The sequence below is a fragment of the Salvia miltiorrhiza genome, chromosome 8, assembly GCF_028751815.1.
Source record: "Salvia miltiorrhiza cultivar Shanhuang (shh) chromosome 8, IMPLAD_Smil_shh, whole genome shotgun sequence".
In the NCBI taxonomy this organism is placed as follows: domain Eukaryota; kingdom Viridiplantae; phylum Streptophyta; class Magnoliopsida; order Lamiales; family Lamiaceae; genus Salvia; species Salvia miltiorrhiza.
The window spans coordinates 13377111-13395257 of record NC_080394.1 but is presented as its reverse complement, the minus strand read 5'-3'; the positions used below and the strand labels follow the sequence as shown (position 1 = coordinate 13395257).

At 34.8% G+C, this 18147-nt stretch overlaps 2 protein-coding genes across 4 annotated transcripts; both read right to left on the bottom strand.

Annotated features, from left to right (window-relative positions):
• Window positions 1–4051: 4051 nt before the first annotated feature.
• On the bottom strand, window positions 4052–8124 carry LOC131001159 (folate-biopterin transporter 1, chloroplastic-like). Of its 2 annotated transcripts, none has more exons than XM_057927435.1 (9): window positions 7830–8124; window positions 6780–7009; window positions 6257–6321; window positions 6001–6163; window positions 5567–5715; window positions 5239–5493; window positions 4975–5143; window positions 4794–4886; window positions 4052–4688 (listed from the first exon to the last, which is right to left on the bottom strand). In XM_057927435.1, the coding sequence occupies exons 1-9, from the start codon at window positions 8044–8046 to the stop codon at window positions 4389–4391; spliced, it is 1641 nt and encodes a 546-aa protein (XP_057783418.1). In that variant the 5' UTR covers window positions 8047–8124; the 3' UTR covers window positions 4052–4388. The 2 variants fall into 2 exon arrangements, with proteins under 2 accessions (XP_057783418.1, XP_057783419.1); XM_057927436.1 differs by lacking the exon at window positions 7830–8124 and adding an exon at window positions 7349–7488.
• Window positions 8125–9672: 1548 nt separating this feature from the next.
• Window positions 9673–12077, bottom strand: LOC131001160 (FCS-Like Zinc finger 8-like). Of its 2 annotated transcripts, none has more exons than XM_057927437.1 (3): window positions 11310–12077; window positions 10401–11221; window positions 9673–10119 (listed from the first exon to the last, which is right to left on the bottom strand). In XM_057927437.1, the coding sequence occupies exons 2-3, from the start codon at window positions 11177–11179 to the stop codon at window positions 9996–9998; spliced, it is 903 nt and encodes a 300-aa protein (XP_057783420.1). In that variant the 5' UTR covers window positions 11180–11221; window positions 11310–12077; the 3' UTR covers window positions 9673–9995. The 2 variants fall into 2 exon arrangements, with proteins under 2 accessions (XP_057783420.1, XP_057783421.1); XM_057927438.1 differs by having other exon boundaries at window positions 9673–10136; window positions 11310–11965.
• Between the last annotated feature and the right edge of the window lie 6070 nt (window positions 12078–18147).

Below are 18147 nucleotides of genomic sequence, written 5' to 3'. Positions count from 1 at the left end.
CCAATTCACCACAAATATCCACACAATCACACCAAATATCAAGAGCAATTATGACAAAAATCACGAAGAAATGAAGCGAGGCATAAATTATTTGCCTCCTAAATCATATGAGTAATAAACCAAACTAGCTACAACATTCCAATTTGGGGAATTGGGGGAATTCGAATGCAAAACCTCGAATTGATTAGATTTTGTAGAATTCAAAGAAGAGGGGGAGAAGTGGCTCTGAAATCTGACGGAGACGCAAGAGGAGGAGGTGGCGTCGTGACGGTGGGGGTTTCGGTTGACGGAGGTGAAGATTCCGAGGGCGAAGGTGAAGAGGAGGAGGAGAGAGAAGAGGATGAGGGAACTTAGGATTCACCCGAACCTTTACATCAAAGTCTTTACAAAGGTTCACTCGAATAACTAATAACCCCAAACGGTGGAGATATTTTCTTATCCAGAAACTATGCAACTGACAAGACAATTAGCAACTGAGAAGGAAATTAGTCCAGTTGGCACAATCACTAATTATTGGGCAATAGCTGATTAGCTACTTAGAAGATGAAAAAAATATTATTACTATTAAATTTCAATAATGATGGTTGATGGGATTTTTTTTTTTTTTTTGAGGTTTGGTTGACGGGATTCTTAAACAAACAATGTCATGGGATTGGCCAATTTTTATTTTTATTTTAATAAAATTATGGAATCATGCAATTTTATCAACCCACATTACCGCTAGATTAACTAAGGTGACAATACGTACAGTTGCTCAAGTCGATTTAAGAAATTAAACTCAATAACGCCACATTTTGATAAGAGGATTCTCGATTAATGCAAATTACTTCAAGTTGCGCCTGATCTAAAACCAAATTGTAATCCTTAGGGTTATTAGTGCCTAAATACACCAACTTTAGGGGTAGTTTGATTTTGCACATAAATTTTGAAAGGTGTAAAAAAATTACATGAACTTTAATGTTGTAGCAATGTTATCACAAATTCAAATATAAGATATTCAAACTCCATAAAAATCTTACGATTTACGGGTTTAAAGATGTCTTATACGATATCTTTTAGAGATGTCCTATACGATGTCACAAATTCAATTTTTGCTCAAATTAAAGCTGACGTGACAAGTCGAGATATCGACGTGTATTCATCGGACGTTTTAAAAAATAACATCGTATAGGACATCTCTAAAAGATATCGTATAAGAAATCTCTAAACCCGTAAATCGTAAGATTTTTATGGAGTTTGAATATCTAATATTTGAATTTACGATAAAACTGCTAAAACATTAAAGTTCATGTATTTTTTTATACCTTTCAAAAAATCAACTTTTATCGACTTCACGCCACATCCCTAGCCCCATCCCCATCTTCGACCACAATCACTACTCATCCTCGTCTCCATTACTGCAGTGCCACCTACAGGGGCGGATTTAGGATTCAATGTTAGGGGGGCTGAATCTATTGGACTATGGTGCTTGAAAATATTTACACGGGGGTTCGGGGACGGGAGCCCCCGAAGCAAATTTTTTTTAGCATTCCGTACACTTCATTTTCATGCATTTTTTCAACAATCACTTAATATAATAAGATAATTGTTCGCAATTCAATTAATTCAACATCAAGTAGATTGAAAGCATATAAAGTGATTATTAGTAATTAGTACTTTTATTCATTTTTCTTAAAAAAAAATTGTTTCATCTTCTAAACAAATAAACTAATTTTCATTGTTAGTAATTAGTAATTTTACTTTTACCTTTAGAATTGACTCAAATTTAACATTAAAAATTAACTAAGAAAGAAAAAATGATAAAAAAAAATATAAATGTAACAACTCAATGTGTTGAGCAATTAATATGGATATTTGGATACTATAAATAATGTATTACTATATTTTTTCTTGTATTTTTTTATTTATATACACATATATATAGATATAAAACAAAATAATATATATATATATATATTTAAAAAAAAACTCAAAAAATGGGAGGGGGCTGAAGCCCCCCCCCCCGGATCTGCCACTGGCCACCTATACCTCGATCTCATATCACTCCCCGGCCCACCACCTTCAAGCATCATGAAACCGCCACCAAATCGCTGTCACCTCATATTAGTGCCATATTTACCTCAATCTCTTCATCACCGTCGATCATCTAGTTTCTAGCTTTAGGTAAACGTCAGTGGAGATGTCCTGCCACTCATCGGAGGAGGAAAAGCAGGGCTGAACGACAATAAATTAGTGTTTAATTTGGAGGAGTGAGATTTCCTTGTCTTGAAGCTTTCCTAGTATGATTTTGGCGAGCTTCATAGCAGAGTAATCAGTGTTGCTGAGAATCCACAACGCTGCGTAGGGAACATACAATGTGAACAACTTGCGGTGGTAGTGTCTAGGAGAAGCCACAGTGAGCTTTGCTATGAGAATTCACAACTCGAATACAAGTTAGTTGTGAATTTGAATTTTAAAACTATAATTCACAACTCAAATAGAGGTTGATTGTGAATTCTAGTCTTAAACTTGAAATTCACAATTAGGAATAATCTTGATTATAAATTCGACTTTTAAAGCTACAATTTACAACTAGTAATAGACATGATTGTGAACTCGAGTTTTAAATCTAAAAGTCATAATTAATCAAACCATAGATTGATTGTAAATTGTAAGGGTAAAATGGTACTCCAAGTATAGTTGTTTTTTTGGGAAAATGTCACTTTATTTCCTATCGTTTTACCGAATTAACAAAAATGTTCTAACTTTACAATATTATCAAATTGATACCGAACCTATCATAAAATTTTTGAATGTGTCCCATAAAAATTTTCGGCTCTCGAAAATTGACGTGGAATGCGGGAGTTTGCATATGTGGATTAAAAAGAATATGGAAAAGATGAATAAGCCCTTGGTGTCGTGTCTGATGAGTAAGTGTTGTCGCTGTGTGTGTGTTGAGGGTAGTTGGCCGTGAGACGGCAGACGATGGCGGCGGCGGCAAGAAGCTACTGCTGTCTGTCGGAGTCGAGCAATAGAGAATTGAGAGACAGAGGGAGGCCAGGCACGGCGGCAGCTCTGTCGCTGCTGCTGGTCAGCCGAGAACGGAGGAGAGTTGAGGGCGGAGATGGTGGCGGCCGAGAGTCGCTGCTGTCAACCAAAGTTGAGCAAGGGGAAGGGAGATCCGCCGGCGGTGGCCTTGTTGCCACCATCTGTCTTAGGAAAGAGGGAGTTGCGGGCTGTTGTCGCTGGAAAATCCAAAGTGGTGTCAGTTTTCAATCTAGGAGTTGAAAAAGGGGGAAGCAGCCCTGCCGCTTGAGAAACAGGTGGCGGCTAGCTGGCTGTGCCAGTGCGCTTGTGGGGTGAGACGAGAGAGTGAGAGGTGGGGATGGCCAAAGGAGGCGCTCCCTTGATCGGAATTTCAGAAAGGAGACCGTAGTGGTGTTCAGGTATGTGCGTGTTCTGAGAGGGACAAATGTTAGATGGGGGAAAAGAGAGTTGAGAGGCGAGGGTGAGGGGAGCCGGCGGAGTTGCCTCGCCAGAGATTTCAGCTTGTCTGCGTGGTGTGTGTCGTGTCAGTTAATGATTTCTGTCATGCTACGGTCCTTTTGCATTCTCATGTGGTATGTTGCGTTTTTTTTTAATATAATATAACCGGAGATTCCATGTAGATTAAGAAGTCAACGTATGCAAAAACTCCGGCATTCCACGTCAATTTTATAGAGCCGGAGAATTTTTACGGAACACAATCTGATAGATTGTGTATCAATTTGATAATATCGTGAAGTTATGATATTTTTTTATAATTCAGTAAAACAATGACATAAAGTGACATTTTCTCTTCTTTTTTTCATTGTTTTTATATTTTATAAGAGTGAATATTTTAATTTTTACTATCAATTGGAAGATTTAAAAGTTCACTCTTTATATATGTTGCAGAAAATTAAATAAATTTAGAACAGAATTTTAATATTTTATATGGTAAAAGATATCATAGGCAAATACTACTCCATATCATTTCAACGTAGTCTTGCAGATGTCTCGTTTGAATTATTAGAGAAGTATATACGCAATATACGGTAAAACCAATACTATTCTCGATGACACTACCCTCAAATTAGGCAGATTGTAGGTGAGCTATGGGCAAAAACACGTAGGCCAACAAACCTTATATTGCCCATACATTTTTTCTGCTAACACATTTTTGCACATGGATAATCTAGAATCTGCCCTTGTCAAAGAATTTACCCACAATATGCATCTGGCCGGAAACAAGCCTCACAAACAACAAAAGTAGATCAGCCTATGCTTCCCCAACCCAGAAAAAACACTACTATTTGCCTATCTCATCTATCTATACAGCTCGCACTTTTCCTAACTAACGTAAGAACTTCTACTAGGTATCATCAAACTCAGTTCGACTTCGTTTCAACATCAGCATTCTCGTTAGAATCGATACCAGATACATCTTGAGGGAGGAGGCCAAGTAGAGGCAAAGGTAGCAATGAACTCAGATTGCAAAGAATAATCAGAGAAGCTAAATTTGAGAACTCATCTTTCGTGACGCCAAGGAGCTGAGTTAGTCCAGCTCCAATCAAACCACCAAGGACGCTGCCACAGTTTGATACGGACATGAGCGTTGCAAATAGAGTAGCCTCCATGCCCTCAGGGCAGATTCTTGCTGCTAATACGAGAACAGGCATGAATGATACCTGAAACGGAAACTCCCTCGTTCATCTTCTAAACAAACGAATTAATTATACTAGATGTATTCACTTGATATACTGCTACCAGAGATCCAAAGAACGAAGAAATACCTGACCAAGAACAGTTAGTACCAATGAGTCGCCAATTGCAAACCACTCGTCGCTTATACCAAACTGCCGGTTCAATCCAGTGACTAGTAGAACCTAACATATGTTAAACGTGTAATCAAATAATAAAACTGATCCTTTTTTTTTTTTTTCCTTTCCAAAAGGATGCATGAAGAATTCTCACTTGAGTTAGTCCAAGAGCTGAGCCAATGAGAGTAGTCATGAGAAATATCTTCTGCAGAGGGACTCTTTTCAAGAAGCCATTGTAGAGTCCAACACCAGCTAATGATGCAATGGAAGTCACAAGCTTCACGCGTCCCAGAAACTCTGGAGTAAAACCAAGCCTATTCGTTCTGAGAGTAAAACATTCGCAGTCAATAGCCATCATTAAGACAACAAAAGAGGAACCCTTGAAAGCAATCATCAAGTACTCACAGAGCCAACGTACGTGAAATAAAACATGGCAGAATCAGATTGAGGTGTTGCTTGCCATAGGAAAATGAACAGAGTGGGAAGCAATACGTTAGGCTGCTTCACAGCAGTCCACAACTGTGTGATGGTGTTCTTTGAGCTTTCGAGAAAGTTAGAACTATCTGGTGAGAGATTCTGCACTGTTACCAGGCCAAGCACTGGCTCCTCTCTCACAAGGACAGCAACGGCAGATGTTATTAGTGGAAGCAAAGCCGTTAATCCAAATACAAACCTGCAGATGTTTAAAATGTATGAGTAAGAATACATCAAGTAAACAAAATTATAAGATAGATCATATGGTATACCTCACACCGTAAGCACCCACCAAAGATCCACTGAAGTAGGAACTTATAATACTACCAAATGCTGATGATCCCCAGCAGAGCGACTGAAGGGATCCGGACATGCTTTGTGATTCACCTCGAGCTCTCTCTACAACCATCGAGTCCACAACCTGCATCATGCTTTATGTCTGTAAGAAATGACAGATTATAATCATATGGCTGTCTAGATGATATTAAGCCAAGGTAATCTGTAATTTTATGAACACAGTAGTGTCAAGTAAATGTCTAAAATATCAACTTATCTTCATTAAGCCACATACATATTCAGGAAGCCAGAGAGAGCACTCTATTTTCCAAACTAATGTCAGTATGCAAATTGCAAAGCAAAGTAATCCAATTGTGATATAAACTTTTGAAACTAAAGAAAGAACAAGAAAAGATGAAATTGCACTTACTACATCTGAAAATGCTACAGAAAGAGATCCCAGAAGTATGCAGAATGCAACATCGTATTTGCTATCAACCAAGGTTGCCATCAAACTCCATGAGAGGGCACCCAAGAGTCCTGAGATAACCAAATATGACCTTCTTCGGTAGCCAAAGAGAGGGAATGAATCACTGTACAACACAATCATAACTAGGTTTAGAATATATTCTTTCTACTGTAAAAGGGAAAGAGAAGAGACAGATAATCAGGGTAAGTGATTCTACCTGATGAATCCATACAGGGGCTTAACAAGCCAAGGTAATGATGAGACACCAAATATAATAGCTGTCTAGTCAACCATATAGAAATGTAAGTCGTGAGCGTGACTACATGGGCATGTAGAGAATACTTTCTCCAAAGTATATAAAGAAAGTACATGATCACAAGCAGCTTCATAAACTTCTCTATATCGGAATGACTAATTAGACTATTTCTGGAAACAAGGAAGCAGTTTAGACAACGGAAGGGACTCAAAGAGGGCTTCATTAGATACTGAAAATCATTGTAAGATGTTGAATATACCTTCAACGGTTAAGTCTTTAAAATCATTAATCCAAAAGTTGAAATCGAAATGTATGTGTCAATTCCTGCCTAAGATAATCCCAATGAGCTTGGTGCCTCCCAAGTTTGAATTTGTGAAACTAGAAGCACTAAGAAACTAGTTTTCAAGTGATGTGAAAAGAATTCCTTAATCATCTTGATCTAGATTGAGAATTGCCTACAAATCAGCCATGGCTATTTTAATACCTCTGAAGGGTCTAAATGCAGGTCATCCTTCAGGTAGAAATTGACGGCAAGCCTGGAAAGTCCCAAAACACCTTGCACGAAATATACCATAGCAACGGCAATGTTATCCGCAGTTAAGTCGACCCCAAACAATCCAATGGAGTTGGTGGGATTTCCTTTCTTGTACAAGGATGCTTTGCTCGATGATGTGACATCTTTATCTGCAGTGCTCGTTATCACATCTCCCTCCCCTGCAGATTCATTATGAACTCATTTTAAGTAGGGATGAGACAGAGACAGAAAGAAAACAAGCTACCATCACAAGAAAGAAAACAAACTCTATATAATAAATCACAAAGATTCAAATCATTCTAATTTCAACATTCCAGGTAAAAGTTATAGAGTAATGCAAAATGATCGAGAATTTGTTTTCATAGAGTACTCAACAGAGAGCGAAAACCGTGCTGTGAAAAAGAAGAAGCAGTTTTCATTAGTTCAGAATACGTAGAAGAAAAACAATTGTATGCAATTCGAGCTTAGATTAACAAAGAAGAAAAAATATTTTCATCCTTGAATGAAGTTTTGTTCACCTAATCGAATATAGATGTTTCCACGTTACATTACTCTCAGAAAACGAGCGAAAACAGAACACGCGATTTCATTCTCTACCACTCTCCGCCGGAAACCAGCTTCTATCTCTTTATCTGCGAATTCAATATCTCCAAGAGTTCTGGCAAATAATTTACTATAGTAAATTAGTAATAGTACATTCGTAGATTTAAAAGAACAAGTCTCAGCTCATTAAATATTCTACTTAATAACTGCGTTATCCACAAAATCCGCAGTTCTCAACTCATGAAATACAAATTAGTACAACACTTCAAAAACTGCATCATCTGCAAAATCCGCACTCCTCCACATCGTTCATACACTTGAAAACAATCTTATCAGAAGTGCCAGAAAACAGAACTAGCAGGACAAAAGTAGTATGTTATGTAGGTAAATTTTTTGCGTATTCCAATTCATCATCAAATTAATCTAACTCAGCGTATAAACGTAAAAATGACTCACCAAATCTGGAATCTAACAACGGCTCGGAGTCGGAGTCGGAGTCACGCCGGATATATATGGCTGAATCAGGAGGTGGTTTCAGCCGGAACCTGCGGCGGATGATGGAGGCGGCGGGCGGCGGTTTGCGGTAGGAGTGACCGAGGCGTGGAGAGAGGGATAGAAAGGGTGGCGAGGGTAAGATTGGGAACTGAGTGGAGCTCAACGTTCTCGTTGCCATTAACGGAAAGTAGAGCTCGGGGGAGAGGAAGAGGAAACTAGTCGTTATCTAATTATGAGAAACAACGTTGAAAAGACTTAACTACCCTGTGATTGCTGGATAAATATCCACCAGGAACTTTTATTTTCTCAATAACAAAATACTGTGGCCAAACAATTTTGAGTGGGTTTTAATTCATCAATATTCAATAATTAGATATGTAGTGTGCGTATTAGTCAAGCAGTAAGAGTTAATGCCTAAGGTTAAATGTCTTAGATTCGAGTCTCTTTAAGGTCGGTTAATTTATATAATGATACTTCAACAACAATTAAAATAAAAGAGTTTATTTTCAAATATTTTTATGTAAAGGTAATCGATAAATGACTACGATAATGATACTTCAGTAACAATTAAGATAAGGGAGTTCATTTTCAAGCATTTTTGTGTGAAGGTAATATCGTATGAAACGTTTTGAGCCTTTTGCTTATACAACAGGTCCTATTCTAAAAATAATGATTTTGAGCGCACAAATATTTTGCTGAAAGGCACACTAATTTGAAAAGAATCTTTATCGGATAAGAAACGAAATAATTTTTTTAATAGAGAAAAGGGGGTACACATAGTACTCTCATCACTGTTTGGAATTCGGATGTTCTCTGATGGAGAGGTTTTATTTATAACTTCTAGTTTCTTTCCATTTGTAATGTATGAAATGATTATGGTTGATTTATCAATTTTTTTACTATAATGGATTTTGTGCAAATAAATAATGTTGTCCGTGTAAGAACATAGGCCCAATGGGTATGGTCCGTATGGATATGTACAAAGCCCATATTTCTAGATAGAGAGCCCACTATAATTGTCGTCAGAAATTATCGTATATGATGATGTAAGAAAACATCTCAAAATTATATTGGAGACCTATACTTGTTCCAAATGAAACAAAAAATTGAATTATCAGACGTGATGCCAAATGGGGCCATTATGCCATTATTCTGAAAGGTCAAGAATTGCAACAAGTCCAAAATACCAATCATAAATAAATAATTCCTTGTCACTCATTATGATAAGTCTCCTTCCACTGCCTAACAGGAGTATTATTTCAATTTTTCTCGATTATTATCGGATACTTAGATTTATTTGGACTTTCTTTCACTCACTCACTTGTGTGTTTGGGCTACTTTTTTCAAAAAAATAAATAAAACGTAATGCAAGTCAACCTTTTCATTAAAGGATTAAAGCAACAAGAATCCTTTTGTTTATCTTTTTTTTCTTTTTTGAAATTAAGAACAAAAACCTATAGTAACTATACTCCGGTAACATGAAAATGAACCTCTGGAGTCGGTCAAAATTATGACATTTTTTTAATCATAAATAACACCTTATATTTTTTGTTTCATGGTAAAATATAATTTGCTATCCATGATAGACCTCAATCCTTGATTCTTGGCATTGTTAACAATATCCCACAATTAATTATTCACTAATACATTATTACATTTACAGCACATATTATTCCTTCAACAATGAAGTTTCACCAACCTCTGCTAGTATTAACTAATGTAAGATTTCCTCTCATGAAAAGGACCACAACCAAAAAAAATTATACTAATAAATTATACTAATATATAGAAGGAAAGAATCCACTCAACCCAAATATCATCTACTCAAAATTATGATATAATTATCATTATCTACGCTTGTAACAGGAATTAACAACACTAATAAGTCCTCCACACTCTTAACATCATTATGATCATCACCCTCTTCATCAACCACTCAACTCATCTAACATGAAAACCAAATCTAAAACCTTAGATCACAAGCAAAATACTCAAAAAAAAAAAAAAAAAAAAAAAAAAAAAAACAAGATTCAATCTATTGTAACATCTCACAATCTTGATTTGATTAATCTTGCATCAGAATTCAGTAACAATAATCTGACATGCGAGCAAGGCGAAAAATTAGCTTTACGAAGAAGTAGCATACATGTTGTGGTCGGAATCACAAGTGTCCGACCCCTCACCCTCCTCCTCCTCCTCAAGCATCATCTCCTTGCACCGGCATTCGCTGCTGCAGAATGCCTTCTCACCCCTGCAAACACAACACCACTGCTATGACACAACTCATCAAATGCATAATCACTACAAAATGTGCACAAATTCACTTATTTAGTATTAACAGCAGGAGAAAAATGCATTTGAATTCAAATATATGACTCAAATTATGTTAGTATTAGCAAGAATCACTAACAAATTGTGCACCAATTAACTTATTTAAATATGTGAGCAAGAACGCATTGAAATAATGTTGTCGTTCTTGCCAATAATGCAAGGATTATGATCTCGTATGCATGAATTGGAATCCCATCTCACCTGTACATGTATATATCCTTCCCTTGTCCAAGGTTCTTCTTGCAACTATAGCAGAAGCTAAGGAAACTCTCAGAGGGGTAACTCATGGAGTGATTCATGGAAAAGAAGGCATTTTCCTTTCTCGACTCTGAGAACTTGACAACCCCACAACAGCTCTCAACGATGCAATCATCAAATATGTGTGTAGTTCTTGGATTTGGGCCATAAGATATAACACATGTATAGTCCTCGGAGAGCTCCATCTCACTAGCAGAGAGACTACTTAAACCACCCGAATTGATGGAGCCAAAGGGGGATCTCCTGAAATTAGTGGAGGGGGAGGGGGAGGGCGACCCCACATGAGAATGCCTAGTTTTGATCCCAAAATCACAGGGGGATTTGGGTGAGTCGGTAGGGGAAGCTACAGAGGGTGGCAGGGGAGGAACATGAATCCTCAACTGTGATCCAAAGAGGACCATCCGGCTATCGTGCTTCGATACATTCGACTGCGAATTCTCATCAATTAGGGCATCTATAAGCCCAAGGCTAACCCCTCTCCACTCCAATTTATCCCAATGATTCTTGCATTCTGGTTTTGGGGAGTTTGTCTCAGACTTAAAGGGGTTTTTTAGAACACAAAATGGTTTGGTATCCATGATTGAAGTGGGGCTAGTTAAAGATTCAGTTTCAAGAGAGCCCTTTGAGACAAAACTAGTGAACAACCTAGGTGAAGTGAAAATTGAGGAAAGGGGCTGTCTGTAATTTTCCTTTGGGGATTGCAGAGAGGTATAATCTGCCATTAGAGCTCTTGGTCAAGAGTTCTTTTCCCACAATAACAATCTCTGTAAACAAAATAGAGGCCAAAAATCATACATTTTCAACTCCATTCATATAAAAAGATAAATTCTTGAGAGAGAGAGAATTACACACCTGAAATTGCTATAAAAATCTTCAGGAAAAGCTGTATCAACCGAGAAAATTGAACTGGTCTTTTTTTTACAGTGTGAATGAGAAGTTTAATCATACAATCATTATAGAAAGAAAAAAAAACGATCTTTAATAGCACACACTACAATCAAACTACCAAGAATCGAACTTGAGAATTTAAGAAACTATTTGTCTGAACAAATGAGGAATTACTCTCTGATTTCCGGCGATTGTTCTCTAATTTTCTTACACTAACCTCCAAGAATACACAAAAGAACACATAAGGCTCTCTCTCTCTCTCTCTCTCTCTCTCTCTATGCCACTAAAAACTGGTCATCTTTCATCATAAAGATTCAATGCAATACATGCAGACAAGGCCCATAAAATCAAAAGTACCTGAAGTTGAAAAAAGAAAAAAGAAAAATCGTGAAGAAGAAAACAAAAAGAGTGATGAGTGTTTTTTTTGTCTATGAATTCCCTTTTACCAGCTCAAAGTGGGAACACTTTATCTTTGCCCCCCACTAAATACCATCTTTTTCGTTTCTTTTTTCTACTCTTCACTAGCTCTGTAAAAACTGACTAAATGCCCACTGGAAAATTACAGAAAGAAATGGGGGAAGAGAGAGAGAGAAATTTTTCTTCTAGAGATGCTGAATTTAAAGACGCGTGTGCATGAAAATCAGTGGTTTAAATAAATCCACCTTTCTCTTTCTTTCACCCAGAAATTTTACTGGCGGTGCTTTGATTAGGTAGTAGGGGGTTTTGGGTGGAGGCATGGGAAAAGGAATCAAAAAGTGTTTGATTGATATTGGGAAATCGTTTGCGAATAATACTTATTTTTCTTTTTTTGTCACAACATTAAGTTTACTCCATCTACAATGCACTATTTTTTTTGCCATTGCCTTTAACAATTCAAAAAAATTCCTTTATATTTCCTTGTTATTGTTAAAACTCATTACTTATTAAAAACAATGTTAAAACTCTGTCTAATATGAAAAATCTACATGTCACAAATCCAACAGTGCCAATAAGTGGCACCCAATTTTAGTAGATAATACTAGTAATTTGTAATTGATTCTAATGAATTTAGAAACATCAATTGAAGGTGAAACAATATTAACATATGTTATTCCAATACTTGTCTTTTAATATGGGACCTACCTCTCTCTCTCCCTCTCTAGGCTGACGAGATAGAGGTGGAGTAACCCCACCTGCCCCACCCTTTACTCCTAGCAGAAGGTTAGAGTGTAGCTTAGCAGTGTAGATTAAAGAAAAAATCTTCCTTTTGTAGGATTAACAGAGGTTACAAAGAAGAAGTGATCAGAATCAAACTTACTTTGGTTTTTAATAAAATAGAAATGAAATTTTATTATTTTGATTACACAATGTTTGCTTTTCTAAATACAAAATGTGTACGACTTATTGATGTTCTATTCGTATACTTCTTTTAAAGTTTTTTTTCCCTTTAATTTCAATTTTTTGTTTTTACTCTCTCCTAAAAAATTGTGTCTTTTGGTAAAAATTTTAACTAATTATTACTTTTGATTATATTCAATTAAGATATATAATTATTTTTAATTTTTTATTTGTCTTTTTTGTTAATAATTAATTATTATGTATATAAAATTTTTAAACTTCAACTTCTTTAACAGTAAATATTAATGATAATTTATTATATCAAAATAATAAATTTAAATAATTAACAAAATTTTATTTTTTTATAAATAGAACACGAGTGAGACATCTGGAAAATTGTTATGCAGTAGAATAATTAATTTTTAAGATCAAAAGTCTTGAGTTTGAGTTTGAGTTTGAATTTGCTGTGACACGATTTTGAATTTTTTTTTATTTAATTGTTAATTTAAAAAGAAAAAAAAAGAACAAAATATACAAACAGTGTCACAAGAGCATTATTCAGGGGTAAAATTGGGAATTGGAGCGCTAGTATTTTTCACTGGGTTGAGTTACTACTATTTATAGGTGTGTTTAATTAAGACGAAAAGGTCCAATAATAGAGGAAAGATGAGATAATCCAATCAGAAATAAGTGGGCCCAAGCAACTTTATGAAATATTGGCCTGCTAAAGTGACGTGACAGTCAATAGACTCATGGAGCAGCTTAACGTAAATTCGAGGTCTATGATGTGGGGTCCACCAAACTCCTAGTAAACTGTGACCCGTGATTTCGATACTCACCCGCCACTTTTACAAAATTGCAAATCGACCCCCCATCTACTCACTCGACTCGACCAAGTAGCTACCAATAAATAATCAATATTTTCATCGTGTAGGGATCTAATTTTTGTTTTATCTTGATAATCCGTTTCAAACGATCGACTCGCATTTTCTTTGGTTCATGTCATTGATTTCAAATTACGTGCATTTAGATTTTATCAAAACTTAGTTTGGTCCGCTCGTTTTTTAATACTAGTTATAAGCAAATAATCAATGCATGAGTATAATGATCTACTATGAATTATATACATGTAGGTGGTGTTTGGTTTGATGAATTAAATAAGTTTATTTTCATAGTAAATCTTAACCTCTTGTGATAAAATTTATCTTGAATAATTTTGGACCACTTAATATTGAGTAATATCAAGTTAATATAATTTTGAGAAATTAAACACATTCACATATGTGTATTAATTAATCTAAATGGTAGAATTTAATATATAAAATTAAAGATGTTAGATTTGAATCCATTATAATATGATCTTTAATTTTAACTGATGATTTATCAACAAAAAATGTGTATAACAAATTTTATTGAGTCTACCTTTGAGTCTTTGAGTCCACCTATTGGGTCATTTTTTAACAATAATCTATAAGCTTCATTAAATTTGAACGTCTCCGTCCCATATAGATAGGTTGATTGGGATTTTCACAAAGATTAAGAAAAATCATTGAAAATAAAAATATATAAGTAAATTTTCTAATATGCTCATATTTATTATTTAATGATGTATTAAAGTGAGAGTAAATTAAAGAATTAAATAGGAATATAATAGTAAATGAGTAAAAAAATATTACTTTTTATGGAAACAAGTCTATATAAATGGGACAATTTCAAAAAGGAAAACAAGCCTAAGCATATAGGACGGGGGGAGTAATCACATACCTACGAAGCCGCACTACTATACATATGTTAAAAATAAAATGTACAAAAGATTATAAATTACTACTTTATTTATATTAACAATAATGCTATTTGGACAAAATTTGTCCGGACAAAATATGATGAAATACTTTATAAAATAAATTTATTTAAAAATTTTGATTCAAAATAAAATAGAATTTAACTAGTTTTATTGCTTTCTTTATATTGTAATCTTATATTAATTAAGCCGATTACTCTAAAAGACAATAGTGATGACATTATACTCACCTCGATATTTGAAGAAAAAGTAAGTAAATAAGCGGCCCCCAATTTGTTAAACGCAAATTAAGAAAAAGGATATTTTTTGATCCCTCACTTATCATCGTGTTAAATGATAATTTACATGATAGCTTACTTTATGAGGGGGGACCACATGGTGTAAAGAGGCTGCATTGGAGTTACATGATAGCCTACATGATTTTTTTAGTTTTGATTATTCCATTTTTCATTTAAGTTTAATTTCATAAATTTAAATCACACAATTTACTTCAAATTTAAATTGCATTAATATTGAAATCCTAAAAATTACATAAAACTTAATAAAATAAAAACAAATCCTACGGTCAAATTTTCGAATTGTGGAGTGAAAGTGAGGAAGAAGAAGGAGGAAGAGAGAATATAAAGAGAAGAAAAAATTAAAATATATATATATATTTCGAACGGTCAAATTTTCGATTTTTTTCTTTAATGGCGCGTGTTTCACACGCGCCTTTCTTCAACGGCAAAAATGGGCTACACGTTCTCGTGTAGGCAAGGCCCGCATCGCCTTACACGATAACGGCCTTACACGAGTAGGCCGCATCGTGTAAGCGATGCGGATGCTCTAAGTATACATTATTTGATGGTTCTCAAAAACAAAAAGTATACATTATTTGATAAGTTGGGTGTATATCGTTATTAGAATATTGCCCAGACTTTATCAATCACTTAGGTACTACTCTCTCCGTCCGTCAAGATTATGGCAATTTGCTTGGGCACGAGATTTAATAAAATTGATGATGATTTTGCTGTAGTGGAGAAAGGGTCCCACCACTTTATGAGATGAGTGGTTGAGATTGAATTTTGAGTGGTTTTTTTTGTAAATAAAGAGTGTTGGTAAGGATAAAATATTAAAGAGGATGGTGGGACCATTGCCATAAAAGGAAAGTGACATAATCTTGGCAGACGTCCAATATAATAATTGTGACATAATTTTGGCGGACGGAGGGAGTAATAATTGCCATTCAAGATGCAGTATATAAAGTAATTTAAAAAAAATAAACAAATAATACAATTAAACCCATTAATTTTTAGTCTCGACTCTCGAGGCAACCGAGATACCAACTAGACCGCTCTATGAAGACACCAAAGTCATTTCTTAAAAAAAATATTGTCGTTAATTGAAAAGTCAAAATATGGATTTATAAATAAGCTACTGTTAAGTGGGGAGTGATGTAAATGATGTGAATTGAATTATCTTTACAAGCACTATATCTCACTTTTGGAAACCAGTCGGAATGACGATTTCTGAAAATTAAGAATATTATCTAAATATTGTAAGTGGAACTTTCTAAATATGTATATAAATAGTGGCTTTTGCACAAATACATTAGCTACCACTTATATTTTTCACCTGAACTTTCAAATTGGCCAAAATATACCTGAACTTATATTTTTTGTTGTAAATTTCACAAATTTACAACAAAAAATATAAGTTCAGGTATATTTTGGCCAATTTGAAAGTTCAGGTGAAAATTACAACTTTTATCAAAATTCGTGTATTTTTTTGGCTATAATCCCTATTTTTATCTGTTTTTTTTCTTGTTAGAGAACATATTATACTTTGGGCCCATTCCATGCGCAAAGAATATTAACTTTCAATAAAATAATAAAATTATAGATTTTGCAATCGGATAAATCATTGGATATCTAGGGTTCGTATATAGGTCTACGTCCTCTCAATAAAATTATGCCCCAATTAAGGTATATTAATAAAAGAGCTTAATCATAAAAAAAAGTACCCTTTTTAGGATAATAAAAACAAATAATATCCATAAAAATTAAAACATATAAAAAGAATTTATTTTAACTGCTTTTAGACAAAATTGCCCTTATTTTAATAATTTTTTTAAATTCCTAATCAATTCACTACAAACAAATTACTATAACTCATTTTAATTAAGGAGTAAAAAAAATTAATCCATTGAAGAAAAACCCTAACAATTCCACAACCCACCACCGCACTGCCACTCGTGCACCCTTTCCTTACCACCACCGTCGAAACCTTAACCTCCCACCGGTATTAACATCCCCTCTATGTCGTCGTTGGTGAACCCACCGCCACGTCGTGCATCTATCAATGTTGTTGGCTTCTGTTGATGCTTTTGGACAGAGTTCGTCGCTGCCGTTGGAGAGAGCTCGATGCCGCAGTCATTGCTTGTCAATTTAAAGTTTGTCTATGTGTAATTACATGTTAAATTATATTCTATCTGTCCACGAAAAGTATGATACTTTTGTCATTTTGGGTGTCCACAAAAAGTATGACACTTTCCATTTTAAGACATGACCCCACCACTTTTTCTTATTTTTTTATCATTACAAACACCCCTTATTTACAAAAAACCAATCTTAATTTAATCTCAACCACTCATTTTAAATTTGGGTGGAACCCTTTCTCCACTACATAAAAATCACCACTATTTTTATTAAAACTTGTGCCCACCAAAAGTGTCATATATACTTTTTGTGGAATGAGAGAGTAGTTAATAAATAGATGTAAAACTGAAATTAATAATTTGTTAAATTATGTGAATTCCAATACAGTTGTAGTAATGTCATATGAGGGTAGCGTGGAAAGGTTTTCAAATCCAGAAGGTGAAGAAGTAAATGAATAGGTAATTCATGTTCTTGTATGCACGCACGTATGATGGCACACCACTTTGAGTGAGTATGTATTCGTGCGTTGTTTGTACACCATTCATAGTACTATGCACACACGAACGACACCACATCATTTTTGTGCGAGCGTATTGTCGTGCCACATACGATTGTTTATACAAAACATTATGAACACACGCACGAGTGCACACAACTTTAAGTGAGCGCACATTTGTATATTGTCTGTAAGAAGTAGTATGCAAGTAGTTTGTATGTGGGAGAAATTATGGAATTGTGTTGATTTTGTATCGTTTATGTGATATTTCTTCTATGGTATATGTCTCATTACTTGAGTTGATGTCGTTTGGTATTCACACTTTATTGTTATATTTTTGTCTTCTAATTCCTCATTACTACTAATAATATAATGTTTTTTGTGATTTTTCGGTTATTTTATTGTGCAAAGAATGAATAAAAATTAAAAAAGGCATTTGTGGATTGGTATCACTCAAAAATTCAATATGAATGAACGACACAACATTATTGGTGACATTCGTCATAAACTAGCGGCAATGAGAGATAATGCATTACAATAATTTAGGATCAATTTTTATTTAATGTATTTGGAAGGATTTAATTTTCTTATAAAACTAGCTATTTGTTATGAATTAATTTCTGTTTAAAAATATTTGTTGTGGATGAAATGAATTTTAAACGCTTATGTTTACATGCTTGGAGGTAATTCACGCTTACATGCCGAAGTCTACATTTGTGTTTTCAAGTGTTTTGAACCATGTTCATATTTGTGTTTTGAGCATTGAGCAAA

Coding starts and splice junctions, on each gene's coding strand:
- LOC131001159 (XM_057927435.1), bottom strand. CDS start 8,046: ATGGCAACGAGAACGTTGAGCTCCACTCAGTTCCCAATCTTACCCTCG. Junction 7,010..7,829: donor GTTGTTAGATTCCAGATTTG/GTGAGTCATTTT, acceptor ATGAATCTGCAG/GGGAGGGAGATGTGATAACG. Junction 5,716..6,000: donor CTGTAGCATTTTCAGATGTA/GTAAGTGCAATT, acceptor AGCATGATGCAG/GTTGTGGACTCGATGGTTGT.
- LOC131001160 (XM_057927437.1), bottom strand. CDS start 11,179: ATGGCAGATTATACCTCTCTGCAATCCCCAAAGGAAAATTACAGACAG. Junction 10,120..10,400: donor AAGGATATATACATGTACAG/GTGAGATGGGAT, acceptor TTGTGTTTGCAG/GGGTGAGAAGGCATTCTGCA.